At 45.9% G+C, this 20,378-nt stretch overlaps 1 protein-coding gene across 3 annotated transcripts in view; it reads left to right on the top strand.

The window, feature by feature from the left end:
- The window catches only part of SH3BP5 (SH3 domain binding protein 5), an 81,658-nt gene that overhangs the window by 25,280 nt on the left and 36,000 nt on the right, over positions 1 to 20,378 (top strand). For all 3 annotated transcript variants that reach the window (XM_023739515.1, XM_004385260.2, XM_023739516.1), the window contains one exon: positions 4,444 to 4,572. In XM_023739515.1, coding sequence (XP_023595283.1) covers positions 4,444 to 4,572 — 129 coding nt within the window. The remainder of the gene's footprint in view (positions 1 to 4,443; positions 4,573 to 20,378) is intronic.

Raw genomic sequence — 20,378 nt, 5'->3', positions numbered from 1 at the left:
TTCGTAAAACCCTCATCTGATCAGGTGCTGCCTCTGCTTAAAAATCCACTGTGGCTCCTGTTGTGGACGGAAGTATGTCCCCCAAAAATGTATGTCAGCTTGGCTAGTCAAACATGTGTGATTGTCTACCATTTTGTCATCTGATGTGATTTTCCTATGTGTTGTAAATCCTACCTCTGTGATGTTAATGAGGTGGGATCATCGGCAGTTATATTAATGAGGCAGGACTCAATCTACAAGATTAGGTTGCCTTTTAAGTCAGTCTCTTTTGAGAGATAAAAGAGGGAAGTGAGCAGAGAGACATGGGGACCTCATATGACCAAGAAATAAGAGCCAGGAGAATAGCGCACTTTGGACCCAGGATCCCTGTGCTGAGAAGCTCCTTGACCGGGGAGGATGACAAGGACCTTCCCCCAGAGCTGACAGAGAAAGCCATCCCCTGAAGCTAGTACCCTGAATTTGGACTTCTAGCCTCCTAGGCTGTGAGAGAATAAATTTGTATTTGTTAAAGCCATCCACTTGTGGTATTCCTGTTACAGCAGCACTAGATAACTAAGACAGCTCTTCACTGCCCATGGCGTAAAGTTCAAAAGCGTTAATATGGCGTATATCTCTTACTATGGCTCCAACCTCCCCCCACACCTGTCATGCTTTGCTCCTGTTATTCCCTCATCCTCCCATGTCTGCGCTCACCCCCATGCCCACCCCCACCCCGTCTGGTGACATCCTCCTTTCTTCAAGGCCTGGCTTGCGTGACCCTTTCCTTGGGTGACCTTCCCAGGTGTCTGTTGCACAGTGTGTATTCTTAGGTCTTAGTATTAATGTGTGGTGTCAGCGAAAAAGAGGAAGACCCTCGACAAGATGGATTGACACAATGGTTGCGACAGTGGGCTCAAAACATAGCAACGATTGTGAGGATGATGCAAGACCGGGCAGTGTTTCGTTCTGTTGTACATAGGGTCGCTCTGAGTGGGAACCTAGCAACAACAGCGAGTACTTACCACACTACATTGTAATTATTTATTTACAGTTTGAGCTTATATCCTGGTTCTGACATTTCCCAGCTTTGTTACCTATCCTCTGTGTCTCAGTTTCCTCCTTTGTGAGATGTGAATAATAACAATAAGGTGGTTATGCTGATTGCACAAGTCGATGGGCTTAAAGTGCTTATGATAGGCCCAGGGTGATGATGGGACCTGCCCTGGGTCCCACGCTGCCTGATTGGCCCTCGGTTCCCTCACTCATGGTATGGGTATGGCTAGTACTGTCCCGCCTACCACCAGGGTAGTGGTAGTGCAGGTGAATGCATTTTGCAAAGCAGCTGCCTACACACGTCTAACGGGTTATTTTCATGACATCAACCTCCCTGCCTGCAGAGAGACCGACCCTCTTGGTGTTATTTAATAGGATCGTGGGTCTCTTTTTATACCAGGAGGTATATAAAAAATTGTGTGTATTTATGGAGTACCTACTGTCTGCCCGTGTCCCTGGGTGGTGCAAATCGTTAACGCGCTTGGTTGCTAACCAAAAGGTTGGCGGTTTGAGTCCATCCAGAGGCACCTTGGAAGAAAGCCCTGGCAGCCTACTCCTGGAAGATCACAGCCATTGAAAACCCTATGGAGCACAGTTCTACTGTGACACATATGAGGTCACCAAGAGTTGGAATCGACTCAACAGCAACTGGTTTTTTTTTTTTTTGTTTCTTGTTTTACTGTGTACCCAGGTACTGTTAGGGGTTTTACATTTTCTTTCTCCTTTATTCCCCTGACAGCCCTCTTCATGAGATCCTATTTTACGGGCAATAAAAATGATTCATAGAGAAGTTACCTGCTAAGGGCCTCACCGAAAGAGGTTTTACCAGGATTGAATCTGTCTGTCTGATTGAAAGCCTGGGCTTTAGGCAACATGCCGCTCCCGCTTGTTCAAGGCAGGGCTAATGCAGCCAAGCCTGGCAGTACCTTGTGGGGCTTTGCTGTTCTCTGAGTAACCTGAGAGGTCTGGAGACCTGGTGCTGTCTGTGGTGTTTCCCCAGGAGAAAACAAGTCTAGTCTTGTCCTCTGTCTTCAGAAGCTGTAGCGAGTGACTCCAGGCCTGGCCAGACAGGACAGGGGGATGCAGAGCTGGGGAAGGGACCAGAGCCTGTGTGAGAAGTGTGATCTGCTCACGAGCTAAGAAACTCCCATAGAAGCAAAAACCCTATCCCAGAGACTGGGCATCATTTTCAAACCCAACTAGCCAGCCCATTGCATGATATGACAGGGGAACGTATTAGAACAACTGATCAGGACCTCTTTCACCTCTGTAAGCATCCTCCTGATGGCCCAGGACCAAAAACCCATTGCCTTTGAGTCAATTCCTACTCATAGCAACCCTGTAGGACAGAGTAGAACTGCCCTATAGGGTTTCCAAGGAGAGCTGGTGGACTTGAACTGCTGACCTTTTGGTTAGCAGCTAAGCTCTTAACCACTGTGCCACCAGGGCCCGGTGGCCCAACAGACCTCTCTACAGTTCAGTGTTTAGGAATATTTTTTCAGGTCGTTACTTGTGTACTTGTGAGGTAGGCCCTTTGTAGCCTATGAAATGACACGTTTCACCAGCAGGTAAGATGGGCAGCCCCGTGGCTGGTGATCATATGTTATTCTCCTCTGAGCATCTCTTTCCCCCCTCTGAAGCACATGCAGGTGCATGCATACCCATGCATACACTCACACGCACGCACACATGCACATATATACACATATCACACGTGCACACACATTCATAACACATGCACACGGTACACGTACACATATATCACACATTCACATTCATACTGACACAGGCACACACATCAAACATACACACACACATGCACACAGGTGTGGCCACAACAGGCAAAGCCTAAAGGGACAAGCATCAGGGGATGTAGGCTCAATGAAGTACCATCTGACCTCCATCATGTCCTCCTAGCCCTGGGACTACATTTCTTCTTTCTCGTTTTTTTCTCCTGTACCCCGTGAGTCTGACTTACTGACTTTCACACTGTGTTTAAGCCCGACTCTATCCACCTGCCTGTTCTGTCCTTCCAAACTCTTGTCGAGGCTAGCGTGTTAGTGGCTGCCTCCAGGATGAGCAGCCACACTTATCTCTTGCTGTTCTCCACATTCCAGACCTCTGGATTCTTTCATTTTCTTGCAGACACCACACTGCTTCCTCTCGCCTGAGCTGAGCATGGGGCTTTGCTGTCTGCTGGGGACCCAGTATTTCCGATCCCTCCCCGAAACTCCCATTCACATGTCAGCCTCCTGTGTAGATGTTACCCCTCTGGAAGTTTCCCATGAGTGTCCAGCCTGACAAGGGTCTTCGCCTCTGGGTTCCATGGCTCCTGTCCCACCTCATCCTGGCACTCACTTCTCTGGATTGGGCTGTAAAGACCTGCCCCACCCACCAGACTGCGAATGTCCTGAAGGTAGAGGCCATGATGAGGTCCAGCACAGGATCTGGCAGGTGCTAAACTCACGCTTGTGTTTAACGCACACTGTGTCATGTGGCTGAGGACTTTTTGAGAGTGTAGGAAATAGTGCCATCATCATGACCTGGGGTAGCCAGAGATGGGTGGACTGGACGTTTTTCCCCTGAGGATCTGGACAGAGCTTTTTAATCTAGACCTACCTCTTCTGCCCGCTATGGTAGTCATTAACCACATGTGGCTATTTAAATGTAAATATAATTAATTAAAATTAAATAAATTAAAAATCTCATGCTAGCCACATTTCAGCTGCTCCATAGCCACATGTGGCTAGTGGCTTACCATACTCGACAGCTCAGATCACAGAACGTTTTCATCACTGCAGAAAGTCCTATTGGACAGTGCAGCTTTATTCACTGTCTTGTAAAGGTATTATTTTAGAGGGCTTATATGTTGGGGAAGGTCCCTGAGTGGGCAAATGGTTTGTGCTTGACTAACTTAAAGGTCGGCAGTTCAAATCCACCCAGCAGCACCACAGAAGAGAGGCCTGGTGATCTGCTTCTGTAAAGATTATAGCCAAGAAAACCCTATGGAGCAGTTCTACTCTGTAATACATGGGGTTGCCATGAGTCAGTATCAACTTGATGGCAACAGGTTTGTCTTTTTTTTAGCTATTGGTGGAGGAGTCCCTGGGTGGCAGAAATAGTTAAGTACTCGGCTACTAACCAAAGGGTTGGTGGATTGAGTCCACCCAGAGGCACCTTGGAAGAAAGGCCTGTTTTTTACCTACTTCCAAAAAATCAGCCATTGAAAACCCTATGGAGCACAATTCTACTCTGACGCACGCAGGGTCGCCATGAGTTGGGATCAGCTCTGTGGCAGCTGGTGGTATATGTTGGGTAAAATCCCTCGTTGGTGTTCTTGGTTAGGTAAAGCAGGTGTTTTCAGATTCCTTCTTAAGACTGAGCTGTTTCCTCGATTTCCCCTGGCTGCAGGACGCTCGCCAGAAGTTCCGCTCTGTTCTGGTTGAAGCAACGGTGAAACTAGATGAACTGGTGAAGAAAATTGGTAAAGCTGTGGAAGACTCAAAGCCCTACTGGGAGGCGCGGAAGGTGGCGCGGCAGGTAAGGTAGCCTCCATACCATCTCCCCTGCAGTTACCCACCGCCCACCAGCATTTTGGGTGCACCTTTTGATTCTGTATCTTCTGCTGGAGGTTAGAAGTGCAGCTTTTGTGCAATGGGAAATAGCCATGACTTCGTCAACAGCTGTGTTTGAAGTCAGCCGTGTTCCTTTTCCTTCCCCCACAGTTAGCCTTCATTCCAGCTCTTGGTACTGTTAATAGAACGTGAGTCCTGGCATGTGTATAGCTCTGTGAGTGGGCACTGCCTTGTCACCTGAGTTGGTGCCTGGGTCCAGTTCCCAGGGAGCTGGGGCAGCTTACACCAACATGTGAATGTGTCCAGAACATCAGACTTAATTCCTTTTCCCACTCCTAATGATCATCGGTCAGGAAGCAGGAGGAATACTTGCTTCCTTCCTTGCATTCTCCTTACTGTTTGAGATTAATGGGTGGTGCACACTGTTAACACGCTCAGCTATTAACCTAAAGGTTGGAGGTTCGAGCCCACCCAGAGGCCCCTCGGAAGAAAGGCCTGGTGATTTACTTCCTGAAAAATTGTGTTGTTAGCCCTTGAAAACCCTGTGGAGCACAGTTCTATTCTGACACACATGGGGTTGCCATGAGTTGGAATTGACTCCACGGCAACTGTTTTTTTTTTTCTTTTAAATATTGGTTCTTTTGTCGTGAGAACCCAAATAAGCAGCTGAGGAACTGAAACCAGAATGGAGGTAGCAGTGGAAAGGGTGAGGGGATGCCCTGCTGGGGGTGCTCGTCCCTGCCCTTTTCTCAGTGTTCAGGGGAGCTGTGGTCAGGCAGTTGCTGGGGGCTGCTTGGAAACTAGGTCTGGTTTCAGAGTGTCTTCTCTTGGCTGCCCTGATGTGACTCGATGTGCCGATTGTGTCCCCTCCCCACCTCTTGATAGCCAGGCCCTGTGAATGGGGAAGGGAAAGACTACCCCCCCACCCCCACCCCAGACTTACCAAGCACCTGCTGTGTGTCAGGCCCTGGGCTGGGGACTTTTCACAGACCTCAGCCCAGTCGGGCTTCCCGACCCAGTGTCTTCAGCGTGATTCACCTACCCGTTCTGCTTCTGTAGTGTGTCTTGAAAGAAGAGCCTGGATTTCCCAAGAAGCTCTAAGCAGTTGACTCAAGTTGTAGTTCACTGACAAATGATTGGGTCTTCTCCCTCTTGTGCGTTTATAACTTGATGGAAGAGGCTGCCTCTGAAGTCTCCACTTGTAAGAAGATCTTTAGTGAATCAATAAGTATTTGAGCGCCTACTGTGTGCACAGCATGTTGCTGGGCACTGTGGGGAGATGGTGGTAGGGTGAACCCTTGGTAAGTTTGTTGTTAGTTGTAGTTGTCATCAAGTTGACTCCAACTCATGGCATCCCCACGTACAACAGAATGAAAGGTTGTCCAGTCCTGCGCCACCTTCAAATCGTTGGTGTGCTCGAGTCTATTGTGGCCTCTGTGTATTTTGAATGCCTACCAGCCTAGGGGGCTCATCTTCTAGCACTATATCGGGCATATTCTGTAGTGAACCGTAGGGTTTTCATTGGCTAATTTTTGGAAGTAGATCACCAGGCCTTTCTTCCTAGTCTGTCTTAGTCTGAAAGCTCCAGTGAAACCTGTTCACCATGGCTGACCCTGCTGATATTTGAAATACCAGTGGCATAGCTTCTAGGATCATAGCAACATGCAAGCCACCACAGTGCAATGGACTGACAGACAGGTGGTGGTTGGACCATATTAAGATCAGACCCGTAGAGGATGAGGGGCCAGGACTTTGCCATTCCTCGTCTTTTCCCTGCCTCTGTGCACCTCTCAAAGTTCCCAGAAAGGGATCCGCTTGATTCTGTAGCAATTCTAAGATCCTACCTGTGTTTTTGGGTTTTGCACTCGGAACCCTGAGCCAGAGTTTCTGGTTGGAACCTGCCAGTTATATTCTGTTTCCTCCTAGACAGACGGCTACCTGAAACCCTTCCCTCTTCTCTGGTAAATTGGGCCGTACAATCAAAGTCCCAATGATTTGTTGGTTTCCTGCAAGCCCAAGCAGCTGCTCCCGCTGGGCCCCATCCTGGACTCTGGGTTCCCAAGGAGAAGAAATTCTTCTCCAAAAGGTACTCTGAGGAGACCAGAGAACCCTGAGGTAGCTCGCTTCAAAGTACCCATGCTCCGCCAAGTCCGGGGATGTGTCCCACCCTCCGTAGCCTGGGGTAGTAGTATTCTTGACCTGGAATTGCAGTATGAAGGATTTGGGTTAGATTTAAGGAGAAATTTCTGGATAATTTAACTTAGACATTGGCAAAATCCTGAGGAAGTTATGAAACCTCCTTTTCTGAAAACCTTAAACACTTGAATTTATTGTCCTTTGCTGAGGATTCATTCTTTTTATCCAGCAATTACCTATTAAGAACATCTCACGTGCCTCGCGCTGCAAGATGATGTCAGAATGGTCAGTTAAAGGCTTCTCTTAGAGTGGCGGCAGTCCCACTAAGACTGGTGGCTCCCCTACTGTGTCCCCTGAGCCCAGGTCTCTGGAAAACCTGGCTAAGGGACCTTTTGGTCAGGGGGCCGGAATAATGGCCTCTTGAGGTTGGCCCTCTGGTTCTGGCCGCGGGCCCCAGCTGATGGGTGGTGGTCTCCTTCGGCTTGTGTTGGTCAGATGTGCTCCCCCTCAGTGCCTTTCAACTTGCTGTTCCCTCCGTTTGGCATCCTCTTAACCCAGATATTGGCATGATCCATGCCCTCTTCTCTAGATTTCTGCTCAGAAGCTACTTTACCAATGAGGCCTTCCTGGGCTAATGTATTTACAGGTGTAACTCGCCGCTCACCAACTCTGCCACACCAGTCCTCCTCTTCCTGCTTTACTTTTGCTTCATAGCACTTCTCACCATCTGTCCTGTTACAGTTCACTTGCTTAAAGTAAGCAAGGCTCCATAAAGATGGGGCTTCTCCTGTCCACTGCCTCTTTGCCCATAACTTGTTTCCTGCCTTGTAACTAGCTGAGCAGAGTGTTGAGAACACGATTTGGGTTCATTCAAATTTCCTTTGGTGGGTGGGTCCCAGACTGCCTGTGACGCATACTGGCATAGGTGTCACACCACTCCCTTCTTTCCTGCATCCCAATCCTGTTTGATGGGAAAAGAGGCAACTGAGGTTAGAGGGAACTGGGTTGGGGAGCTCCCAATCTGCCGGAAGCTGGATTGTGGCATCTCTCCTTCCTCTCATCCCTTCTCTTGGCTGGCGAGGACAATGATCATGACAATTACTGAGTCCCATGGGCAAGCCACTGAGTCATGGGGTCTGATTAGGCAATACCCAGATCCTGGGGATGACTGACTCATGCTCAACTAGTGGTGCCCAAGATTCAGGTGGAGGGCAGCCTGCCCAGTTTTATGCATTTGAACCCTCCCTGTAACCTCTTGCCGTCTTGCAGCGGGGTTAGGAAGGGCCTGCGGTGGAAGGTCCAGAGTGGCCCCTACCCCTCAGCCCCAAGGGACTTTGTTGGTCTAAAGCTGAGGAACTGGAAGGCTGTTCAGAGGAACAAGGCTGAGCATTGCTTTCCATTTTAGCGCTGTGGATGGTGGGGCATTGGGCTTGGGCCAGATGAATGAGCTTGTTTGTGTGCCATTGTTCCTCTCTGGTCTTCTCCATGCAGCCGGGGGGCAGCATTTATCTCCAGCTGCTGCCAAGCGGAGCTTCCTGTTTTCTTCCTGTGGTCTTATCCCACCCTCTTCCTTTTTATATTTACAAACCCTTCTGACTGTGTATAGCAGGGATGGTCTCTGAAAGATTCCTTCAAAGCATTTCCTTCAAGTAGGTATGGTGAGCGAGGCATTGCGTTCTCAGAGCCTCGACATCGCTGTCTGTGAAACAGTGACAGCCGTGGGACCAGCCTGGGCTACCTTGTGAGGTCATTGTGAAGACATATATGAGATGACATGTTTGATGATGTAATCCCTGCACAAGCTCAGGTTTCAGCCTCATTAAGAAAAATCTGTTTTAGAAAATTTAGAAAATAGACAAAAAGAAAAAAATAAGGCCCCTCACCTTCAGTTAAGTCTAGTCTTTTTTGTATTTGTTTGCATGTTAACAGAATCTATTTTTTAGAGTGGTTTTAGGTTTATGGAGAAATTGTGTAGAAAGTACAGAGAATTGCCACGCACTCCCCTCCCTCCTTCTCATCACTTCTCCTATTGACATCTTATGTTCCTGTGTACGTTTGTTTCAACTGATGAACCAATATTGAGGCCTCATGATCAAGTAGCGTCCATAATTTATATTAGGGGTTACTCTGTGTTTCACAGACCTATGGGTTTCGATAAATGCTTAAAAAAAGTTACGCTGTAGCCAAGGTTTTATGCTGTATCTGGGATGCTCATCTTTGCCCATCCAGAATCTCAATGGAGCAACAGAGCGAGAAGCCTGCCTTATAGCTTGGTTTTCTGTAAAGAATTTACAAAGATTTTAACTGTTGGGCCAGTGGAAATGGTATCTACTCATCCAAAATTTGCATTCACTTTATTGCTTCTGATGTCAACTCTTTTTCTTGCCAGTGAGTCAGATCTAACCCAGTGTTCTTGGAAACCAAGTCCAGCTTGCTCAAATTCTGCCAAGAGGAGTCAGAACATGACATTTAATTTTTTTTTTTAATTGGGCAGGGCAGGGACAGGGAACTGGCTTTGATTTATTTGAGGGTTTTTGTCCGTGGGCCAGAGCTTGTTTTTAAAGCTGCTCTGACATATCTGCCAGCCCATCTGGCCTTCAGTGTGTGGCAGGGGAACAGTTTGACAAGGGGGTGGAGCCCATGTGACTTAGTACACTTGAATGACAGAGGGTTTCTTGCTTACTTGGCTCCCTGAGTTCTACCCAGATCTTGACAGTGGCCTTGGACCTGTCATTTTATCGTTACCAGTCCCAACCTTTGTTATTTTTAAATGGTTGGAATGTATAAGAAGAGAGCAGAGCACTTTTTGCAAACCTGAAGGGCAAAATGCATAAATGCAAAATAATGAGGGTTATCCAGTGCTGCATGTGTTCATGTGGCCCTGTAAGTCCATGTCCTGCATTTAACCTCCTTTGGAGAAGTAGGAGGGTGGGGAGATGTTTGAAACTTGCAGAGTGACTTAGCTGTAGGACAGCTGGTAAGACTTGGCTTCTGGAGACAGACTGCTGGCTTTGAATCCCAGCTCAGCTCTTAATAACTGTGGGACCTTTGGCAGATTACTTAGTCTCAGTGCCTCAATTCCTTCATCTATAAAATGGGGTTGTGCATCAGCTTTTGCTGTGAAACAAACGCCCCAGAACTTAGTGGCTTAACACGTGTATTTAGCTGACAATTTTTCTGGGCAGGTTTTCTGAGCTTGGCCAGACTCAGCTGATCTCAGCTGGGGTCAGTCATGCTTGTACAATCAGTTGGCAGCGTGGCTGGGGGCTGGCTGCCCTCGGATGGCCTCATGTGTCAGGCGGTTGGCTGGTTGTCAGCTGGGGTGGCAGGGGTGACTGGGCCCCATGTGTCTCAACATCCGACATGCTAGCCTGGGCTGCTTCACATGGTGTGTGGGGAGGGAAAGCCCTTTTCAAGCCTCTGCCCGTGTTATGTTTCTTAATGTATTATTGGCTAGAGTAAGTCACATGAACCAGTCCCAATTCAATGGGTAGGTAAAAATAAACTCCACCTACAAAGTACCTGCAAAGTATTAATAGCCATTTTTTTTCCAGTTTACCAGGTGATTAAATAAGTTAATACATGTAAAGTATTTGGATCATAGAAAAGACATGTAGGTTTTTATTCCAGATTTTTCTTTTTCTATCCAACATTGTGCATCTATGCTGCCTTCTTAAAAACAACCAACCAGCCAACCATGGCAAAAAACCTGTGGGAGGGGCAGAAGAAGAAGACAGACCTCTACGGGTGGGGAGGGGGGATATGTAAGGAGGAGAGATCGTGAGGGCAGAGGGTAACCCGAGACAGGCTGAGTGCATACTGAGTTGCTTGTGAGGATAAAATCTGCCAGAGGAGCAGAAAATGATGAAGAAGGAGTAGCTGGCTTGCCCTTTGACTAATCAAAAACATTCCTTAAGCCCGAACAGATAATATGTGAGGGTCTTGAATGGATGGGGAATCCGGTTACCAGCAGCATAAACAAATAAGTCCTTGACGTTCCTGTGTTCTTCATAAAGGAACAGAGTGTGATAGTCTTTGTTTGTTGGGAAATTCTGGATGTTGAATTTGTTTGCTGAGGACCTTCTATAAATGGAGAGTGAGAGGCCCTGGGTCTGCAAAGGTGGGCCATAAACTCAAGGATTTATCAGATATGGAGTTGTTACTGTATTTACTTGTCCAGTGATTTTTTCCCCTCTAATTTCTTTATTCTTTCATTCAGCAAATATTTACTGGGCACCTAGAAAGTGTCAGCCACTGTTTTAGGCAGTTGGGATACATCGGAGAACAGGACAGACCAAGATCCTGTCCTGTGGAGCTGAGTCCCTTTTAGCAGTCTTGTAAAAGTGTGTGGGATGGGAAGTTTTGGGCCAAAGTGGAATCTTCATGTTACTGATCTAGATTGAAGTATGTATGTGTGTGTTTCCCTTCCATAGGAGAAGTAGAGTGATACTGTGGGACAATGAGTGTGGGCTAGCACCATGACAAATGCAGGCATCTCGAGGTTATTTCCTGAGCATCTCCTCTTTATGTGAGTTGGCCATGGTGGGCATGCAGTGTGGTCTGTACCCTGCAGGAGCACTGTCTACACATGTGGAAGGAAGGTGGTTTTATGGCAAAGGTAAATACCCGCCAAGTAGGAAGCTCATGTGTTTGAACACTAAACCACACAGCACAGGGTATAGATGATGTGTGAAAGAAGCCAGTGGAGTCAAGGGCACTGTGTGTGTGCTGGGAGGTTTGCCGCCAGGAAGGTCCATGGGGAAGGGTGATCCTGAGCCCCAAAGCACAGGAGGGAGTCTGGATGGAAAAAACAGCAGAGATCTGAGGGAGAAGCTAGTGTGGATGCAAAATTCCAGTGAGTAGTCAGCCTCAGGGTTGGGGAAAGGGAGGCCTAGGAAGCTGTAAGGACCAGACGGGGAAGCGGTGGTGTGGCCAGATGAGGGAGGGGCCTTACAGCCTCAGCCTGGCTTTCAGACTTGGTTGAGAAGCCAGAAAGCAACCTCTGTGGGCTCTTGAGTAAGGGCTTATGCAGTGTTGAAGTCGATAAAGCATTGATGCCATCTGAGGAAAACAGGTAGGAAAAATTATCTGCTTATAGGGCTATAGAAAGATTTTTGAGCTCATCTGTACGGTTATTTATCTGTGTGTCCTGAGTAAGTTGAGGCCCTGTGAAACTTCTTCCTCTCCTGGTGCTCTGTCGCGGTTCTCCTGGGACGTTCCTCCGAGTTCCTTACGCCTCCCTTCTTCCCAGTCAGCAGTATTAACAGCAGCACCACTCTTTGAGTGCAAACTATGTATAGTCACTGTGCTTACTGCTCTGTGTAGAGGATGTCATTTATTTTCCCTTTTGTTCCCTTATTACACATGAGGAGACTAGTCTTAGAGCCCCAGGACTATTGGGCCTTTATGTAAACATTTCTGGTGTTCTGGGACACTGTGCCCAACTTAGTGGTTAATTAGCTGTAGAGATGGAGTTGTAGGGAGTGCTACGGTTTTCAGCTGGGGAGGGTGAGCAGCCAATGAGACATTGAGAATGTGGAGCTCCAACTATGGAGGAAGGTGGCAAGTTCACTCTTCAGTCTGTTACAAAGTTGAAGGAACTGGGGGCCTCGGTCATCAGGAATGTCATTGGCTAGAATGCAGGGGAGGTTGGCAGGGAGGAGTTGGGAGTCAAAGATATGGAAGGGAGTTTACTGCAAGAGAATGTGGGGAGAGCTGAGGGTCACAGGTTAAGGCTGGAGGAGAGTGATTTTAACACTAGCTGTGTGCCCTTTGCATGCCCTTTGCATGCACGAGGAAGCTCCTTTTTTAAACAAAAATTTGCAGGATTGGAAACAGGCTTAGAGAGGGTCGAGCCTATTATTCAAGTGACTACCCACAGTCATCATTTACTGAGCATATACTAAGTCTGTTGTAGGGAGCCCTGGTGATGCAGTGATTAAAGAGCTCAGCTGCTAACCAAAAGGTTGGCGGTTTAAACCCACTAGCTATTCCGTGGAGAAAGATGGGGCAGTCTGCTTTCATAAAGATTTACAGCTTTGGAAACCCTATAGGGCAGTTCTACTCTGTCCTATAAGGTCGCTATGAGTTGGAATCGACTCGATGACAGTGGGTGTCTTTTGGTGGGGTCTGTAGTAGTAGGTCTTTTATGTACGTTATCTTATATAATCCTAACAGCAAGGCTACAAGGCAGCATTATTATGCACATCATACTGAAGGGGATAATAACTCAAGCCAGGGATGGATTACCCAGTGAGCAAGGTAAGCATGTGCTTAGGGCATCAACAAAACGGGGCGGGGGGCACCAGTTGTCCAAAGCAAACACCCATAGATGCCAAGCAGACAGGATACAAGGAAAAGCGAGTACCGCGGTAGAAGGGAACTGGCAGAGCACTAAATGAAATTGATACCAGCTCCAGTGCGTGAGAATGTGCCGGCCAGAATTAAAACTCACTCAGGTCATGAGGGCACCCACGTGCAAGGTTATTTAAGCTATGAGGCCCCTACCACTTCAACACCTTCGTTGATGATCTGTCTCCTTTGTCATTGAAACTCCTTATCTTGGTGGGTCTCTTGGGAGTATATTATTTCTTTCTAATAAATAAGAGGTGGAGGTGGGTTGTCAAGTCTAATTCTTGCTACATTCACCCAGTATGCAACTGGATCCAACATGAGTGATTACTGGGCAAGGGCAGATTATATTAATAGATAACAGTTCTCTGATCCATTTTCATCCACATCTGCTGATCCAGCATCTCTGACCAAGAGGGCCAGCAATGCTGTTTGTCATGATACAAACGCACATCCTGGTAGACAACCAATGGAAACTCCAGTCCCAGATGACGTGCAAAAGTGAAGGAACTCAAATAAGCTGACCATTGCAATGAATTCATTCAAGTTACTTTTTCACTGTATTGCATTTGTGTGCAGAGTTATGTATTAAGTTTTGTAAACAATAATATTTGTAACTTTAAGAATATCTTTGACATACACATGGATGCAATCTAGCATACATTTAATATAATACTAACGTGGGTAATAATGTAATAATATTATTATACTGGAAATGTTAATATTTATCTAAGATGAAAAGCTTTAATTTGCGTATCAAGTGCATTTTGTTTTTTATCTGTTGTGTGGGATACAGTGTTACTCTGTATATGTGAAATCACTGAAGAATTTGTCAGAGCGACGAATAGAAAGAAATGATTTTAATTATAACATGTTAGAAATGAAAGAGATGAAAGACTTGTCTAAAAATATAGTAATTTCTTGTAATACTTGTTTTCTGATCATTAAAATTTCTTTTATGGCATCTTTTCATTTGTTCATTTATAATTTTAGCATTTATTACAAAACAAGCATCAAAATTGAAGTATGAGCTGTTTAAAGCAAAATTGGTGAAAGTCAATTTTTCATTGTGGGAGAGCAACAGAATTTTACGTTGATTGTTGAAACAACTAAGTTCACTGACTCATTTTCTTTGTTGTAGAATATGTGGACTATTCTTCTGTAGAAAGTGGGGTATATAGTAAAAATTTTGGTACCCTGCATCCACTAAAGATTTTATAATCCAGTTTGTCTCCTCCTGCTAAAATGGCATATGCCACTCTTGGGTTCAGTCGCTAATATTATAGTTGCATTTAAAAAGAGGTTACGTCATGGATGGCTAAGACACACACACACACACACACACACACATATATATATATGTATATCTACATGTATATATATAACTCACATATCCTGTTTGAATGGGTGAGTAAACAGAGGAGGGGGCACCACAGATTATCGGTGTTTAGGGCCCTCACATGCCTTAATCCGGCCCTTACTGAGGCTTGGGAAGGTAAAATACTGTGCCCCAGACACCACAGAGCTTGTAAGGAGAGGAGCTAAGATTTAAACTCTGGTCTACCTGGTTCTAGCTCCTGACTGGCACCTGGCACTTAGTCAGCATTTAGTGACGACATGAAATCTTGAAGTACACTCTGACGCATCTGAGGAGAGCAGGTAAGAAAAATTATGGATTTGTAGGGCTGCAGGAAGTTTTTGAACTTATCTGTACAGTTATTTATATACATGTCCCGTTTTCTGTGCTGGGTAACTGAGAGGCTCTCGTTCGGAGTAATTCGGGGCCCTTTGAAACGCCTTCCCCTCATGGCGCTCTGTCCCAGTTCTCTTGTGACATTTATCCAAGTTTGTCATGCCTCCCTTTTTCCTGGTCACTTTCATTTCTGCTGAGCCACTCACCCGCCGTGCCTGTATGGCAGTTTTCACTGGAGGACTTTGCATGGGGAGATTGAGTTATTGATGTCCATTCATGTGGCCCTGGCCACGATCCCTGTGGGTGACCTCAGGCCAGTTCTTGGGAACTGCGTCATTGCTGCTGCCCAAGGTAAGGGCAATTGCAGAGTGACGGGGCACCTATTCCAAAGCAGAGTTCCTGGTGATTTATGGCAAGAAAGCAGAATGTACTCTTAACTCTCTGTTGCCTGGAAGACCTCGTTGTGGCTTACAGTCCTGGTTAGGGCTTCTGGGGAGGAAGCAGCTGCATTTTGGAAGCCTAGAATCTTGAATAAGGAGCCCTGATGGCATAATGGTAAAGCGCTCAGCTGCTGACAAAACATTGGCTGTTCAAACCCACCCAGCTCTGTGGGAAAAAGACCTGGAGATCTGCTTCTGTAAAGATTACAGCCAAGAAAACCCTGTGGGGCTGTTCTGCTCTGTCACATGGGGTCACTATGAGGCGGAATTGACACAATGGCACCCACCAACCCAACAGAATCTTGAATTAAGCTGGGGTCAGTAGGGAGAGAGGTGGAGTGCTCCCTAGAGTTGGTCTTCAGCCTCCAGTCGGAAGAATCCTCCCCTGTTTAGATCTGGCTCCACCTCCTGCTTGGCTGGCTCAGCCTCAGGCGTCTTCCTCTGCTTGGGGTGAAGTAGGTAGAGGTAACTCTTGCAGACCTTGAGGTTTTCTCTTCTGGTAGGGCAATGGGCCACTTGCACTTAACCCTTTCCTGCCTGGCAGGTGGCAGGAAGCCAGGAATGGGGATGAGGGACTGGTTGTCAGCACTGTCTCAGCCAGGCAGTATTAAGCTAGAGCCCTCGCCACCCCAGTACCTTGTCAGATGGGAGGTTTCTCATGGACAATTCCCTTTTCTTTGTCCCCTCTGCCTTTTCCTGGGGCCTGGCTGATTTCTCGGCTTGCGCTGCTTGGTGGGCTGTGTGCTGCCGGCAGCTCGCTGATGTAGTTTGTCCATAGGAGGCAGCGGTTAGAGGGGAGGCAGGCTGTGGAGTTTGGTTCCTCTCTGAAACCATGATGCTCCTCAGATGTTTCTTTTTTTTGAGTAGACATGACTGTCCTAAATTGTTTAGTAGGTGTGAATTTTACAAGCACTGCTCATATTAGTGGTAATGGGCATGGCGAGAACCACAGATAGTGGGTGAAAATTTGGCCTTTCCCCGAGGCCACGGCTCTCTCAGCCTGCAGACGTCAGCCTGCACCTCTCCCCGTGCCTGTGAGCTGGCTTGGTGATTCCCTGGGTGTCAGAATTTCTTCCGATAGCTTTATGGAACGGCTCAATGAGGATAACTTCCTCAAGGAGTGTGTACGTGGAATCTTTACCAACCCAGGACTCCTGCAGCCCCACAGTGATGTCTAGCTTGCCCCTCAGCAGCAGACGCTCTGAAGAAGCTTCAGAGGATTAACAGCACCGTGGACAGGCTTGCCATAGGTTACGTCCTTAGGCACTGGGCGTTTTCGGCCACCACAGCACACAGATGAGACACAACCTTGCTCAGCCTTGTATCCCAGTCTGTGTGTCTTTTTAAAGTTTTTAAAACTGTCAGCTATTTTAATAAAATTATCACATTGATGTAGATACCCCTTCCATTCCCCTCTGTAAGCAACAAGGCATCCCTGTAGGAGAGGCAGGGTGATTCATTGCTCAGCTGAAGAAAATGAGTATAGGATGTATTTTTGCTACCAGTTTTACAAACAGAGGTGTCCCTCGGTGGTACAAATGGTTAACGCGCTCAGCTGCTAACTTAAAGGTTGGCATTCGAGTCCACACAGAGGCACTTTTGGAAGAAGGGCCTGGCAACCTACTTCCAAAAATCAGCTATTGAAAATCCTGTGGAGCGCGCGTAGGGTAGCCATAAGTCAAGTGGATTCTATGGCAACTGATGTTTTTGCCAACACGGGTAGCCCTTTTTATGTTGCCAGGCAACAAGGTTTAGTTCCTGGCCAAAAGGTGATTTTTTCTTTCACACTTTTGGCTTACCTGTCTGTTCCCTTTCCTCACCTTGGGGGTACCCTCTGCCCACCTTGCTTTCCTTCCTTTCTCTTCACTCTTCCTTCCCCACCTCTCCCAGATGTGGCTGAGCATAGTCTCTCCTTTCCCTTCTATGCAAATCTACCCTTAAAGAATCTGGTTAATTTGTTCACACTGAGAAACAAGTGACCAATAAGGCTGAAAGATTTATGGTTTCTCTGATCTTTGTCACTAGGACTGCTTATTCCCAGCTCAGGGCTAATCACACAGCAGGAGCTTCTCAATGTGTGTGTGAAGGAACCACACCCGCGTTTGGCTGCCATTACACGGGGAGGGACATTTTTAGAAGTCCAGGCCATAGACAGGGTTTTCATTTCTGAGTGGTAGCGTATCATCATGGTGTTTAAGCCAAAGGTAGGGTTGGCAGATAAAATACAAGACACTCAGTTAAATTGGAATTTCAGATAATTTTTTTTAGTGTAAGTATGTCACATGTAATATTTGGGACATGTTTACACTAAAAAATTATCTGTTGTTGATCTGAAACAAATTTTTTTTTATTGTGCTTTAAGTGAAAGTTTACAATTCAAGTTAGTCTCTCATACAAAAATTTATACATGCATTGTTTTGTGACCCTACTTGCTTTCCCTATACTGTGACAGCACACTCTTCCTTTCCACCTCAGATTTTATGTGTCCATTCAGCCAGGTCCTGACCCTCTGCCTTGTCATCTCACCTCTGGACAAGAGCTGCTCATTTAATCTCATGTATCTACTTGAGCTAAGAAGCACACTCTTCACGAGTATCATTTTCTGTCCAATAGTCCAGTCTAATCTTTGTCTGAAGAGTTGGCCTCGGGATTGGTTTTAGTTTTGGGCTACATCTTCCAGGGTCCTTCCAGTCTCAATTAAATGATTAAGTCTGGTCTTTTTACTAGAATTTGAGTTCTGCACCCCACTTTTCTCCTGCTCCATCAGGGGCACTGTTGTTTTCCCTGTCAGGGCAGTCATTGTGGTAGCTGGGCACCATCTAGTTCTTCTGGTCTCAGGCTGATGGAGTCTCTGGTTTATGTGGCCCTATCTGTCTCTTGAGCTAATACTTGCCTTGTGTCCATGGTATTCTTCATTCTCCTTTACTCCAGGTGGGTTGGGACCAATTGATGCATCTTAGATGGCCACTTGCTAGCTTTTAAGACCCCAGACATCACTCACCAAAGTGAGAGGCAGAACATTTTCTTAAAAAACTTTGTTATGCCAGTTGACCTAGATGTCCCCTGAAAGCATGATCCCCAGACCCCCACCCCTGCTACTCTGTCCCTTGACGTGTTTGCTTGTATTCAGGAAATTTCTTAGCTATGGTTTAGTCCAGTTGTGCTGACTTCCCCTGTAGTATGTGCCATCCTTCCTTCACCTAAGATAATTCTTGTCTACTATCTTGTTAGTAAATAACTGTCTCTCTCCCTCCCCACCCTCATAACCATCAAAGAGTGTTGTCTTCTGTGTTTAAACCTTTTCTTGGGTTTTTATAATAGTGGTCTTATACAATATTTGTCCTTTTGTGACTAAGTTCACTCAGCGTGATACCTTCCAGATTCCTCCATGTTATAAGATGTTTCACGGATTGATCGTTGTTCTTTATCGTTGCGTAGTATTCCGTTGTGTGGATATACCATAATTTGTTTATCCATTCGTCCATTGATGGGCACGTAGGTTGTTTCCATCTCTTAGCTATCGTGAACAATGCTGCAGTGAACATGGGTGTGCATATATATGTTTGTGTGACGGCTCTTAATTCTCTAGGATATATTCCAAGGAACGGGATTGCCGGATCGTATGGTACTTCTATTTCTAGCTTTTTAAGGAAGCGCCAAATCGATTTCCATAGTGGTTGTACCATTTTACATTTCCACCAACAGTGTATAAGTGTTCCAGTCTTTCAACAACCTCTCCAACATTTATTATTTTGTGTTTTTTGGATTAATGCTAGTGTTGTTGGGGTGAGATGGTATTTCATTGTAGTTTTGATTTGCATTTCTCTAATGACTAATGATCATGAGCATTTCCTCATGTGTCTGTTAGCCACCTGAGTGTCTGCTTTGGTGAAGTGCCTGTTCATATCCTTCGCCCATGTTTTAATTGGGTTGTTTGTCCTTTTGTTGTTGAGGTTTTGCAGTATCTTGTAGATCTTAGAGATTAGGCGCTGATCGGATTCGTCGTAGCCAAAATGTTTTTCCCAGTCTGTAGGTTGTCTTTTGACTCTTTTGGTGAAGTCTTTTGATGAGCATAAATGTTTGATTTTTAGGAGCTCCCAGTTATCTAGTTTCTCTTCTGGTGTTTGTGAATTGTTACTTATGGTTTGTATTGTGTTTATGCCATGTATTAGGGCTCCTAGCATTGTCCCTATTTTTTCTTCCCTGATCCTTATCGTTTTTGATTTTATATTTAGGTCTTTGATCCATTTTGAGTTAGTTTTTGTGCATGGTGTGAGCATGGGTCTTGTTTCAGTTTTTTGCAGATGGATATCCAGTTTTGTCAGCACCATTTGTTAGAGAGATTATCTTTTCCCCAATTAATGGACTTTGGGCCTTTGTCAAATATCAGCTTCTCATAGGTGGATGAATTTACGTCTGTTCCACTGGTCTATGTATCTGTTGTTGTACCAGTACCAGGCTTTTTTGACTACCGTGGTGGTATAATAGGTTCTAAAATCAGGTAGCGTGAGGCCTCCCACTTTGTTCTTCTTCTTCAGTAATGCTTTACTTATCCAGGGCCTCTTCCCTTTCCATATGAAGTTGGTGATTTGTTTCTCCATCTCATTAAAAAATGCTGTTGGAATTTGAATTGGGATTGCATTGTATCTGTAGATGGCTTTGGGTAGAATTGATGTTTTCACAATATTGAGTCTTCCTACCCATGAGCAAGGTATGTTTTTCTACTTAATGCAGGTCTCTTTTGGTCTCTTACAGTAGTGTCTTGTCATTTTCATTGTATAGGTCTTTTACGTCTCTGGTTAGATTTATTCCTAAGTATTTTGTCTTCTTGGGGGCTATTGTAAATGGTGTTGATTTGGTGATTTCCTCTTGGAGGTTCTCTCGGTTGGTGTAGAGGAATGCAACTAATTTTTGTATGTTTATCTTGTATCCTGAAACTTTGCTGAAATCTTCTGTTGGTTCCACGTAGTTTTCTTGTGGATTCTTTGGGGTTTTCTGTGTATAAGATCATATGATCTGCAAATAGAGATACTCTTATTTCTTCCTTACCAATTTGGATGCCCTTTATTTCTTTTTCTAGCCTAATTGCTCTGGCTAGGACCTCCAGCACAGTGTTGAATAAGAGTGTTGATAAAGGGCATCCTTGTCTGG

Source organism: Trichechus manatus, unplaced genomic scaffold, assembly GCF_000243295.1.
Source record: "Trichechus manatus latirostris isolate Lorelei unplaced genomic scaffold, TriManLat1.0 scaffold00136, whole genome shotgun sequence".
Taxonomy (NCBI): Eukaryota; Metazoa; Chordata; class Mammalia; order Sirenia; family Trichechidae; genus Trichechus; species Trichechus manatus.
The sequence above is the reverse complement of the archived record's forward strand: the minus strand, read 5'-3'. Positions and strand labels throughout refer to the sequence as shown.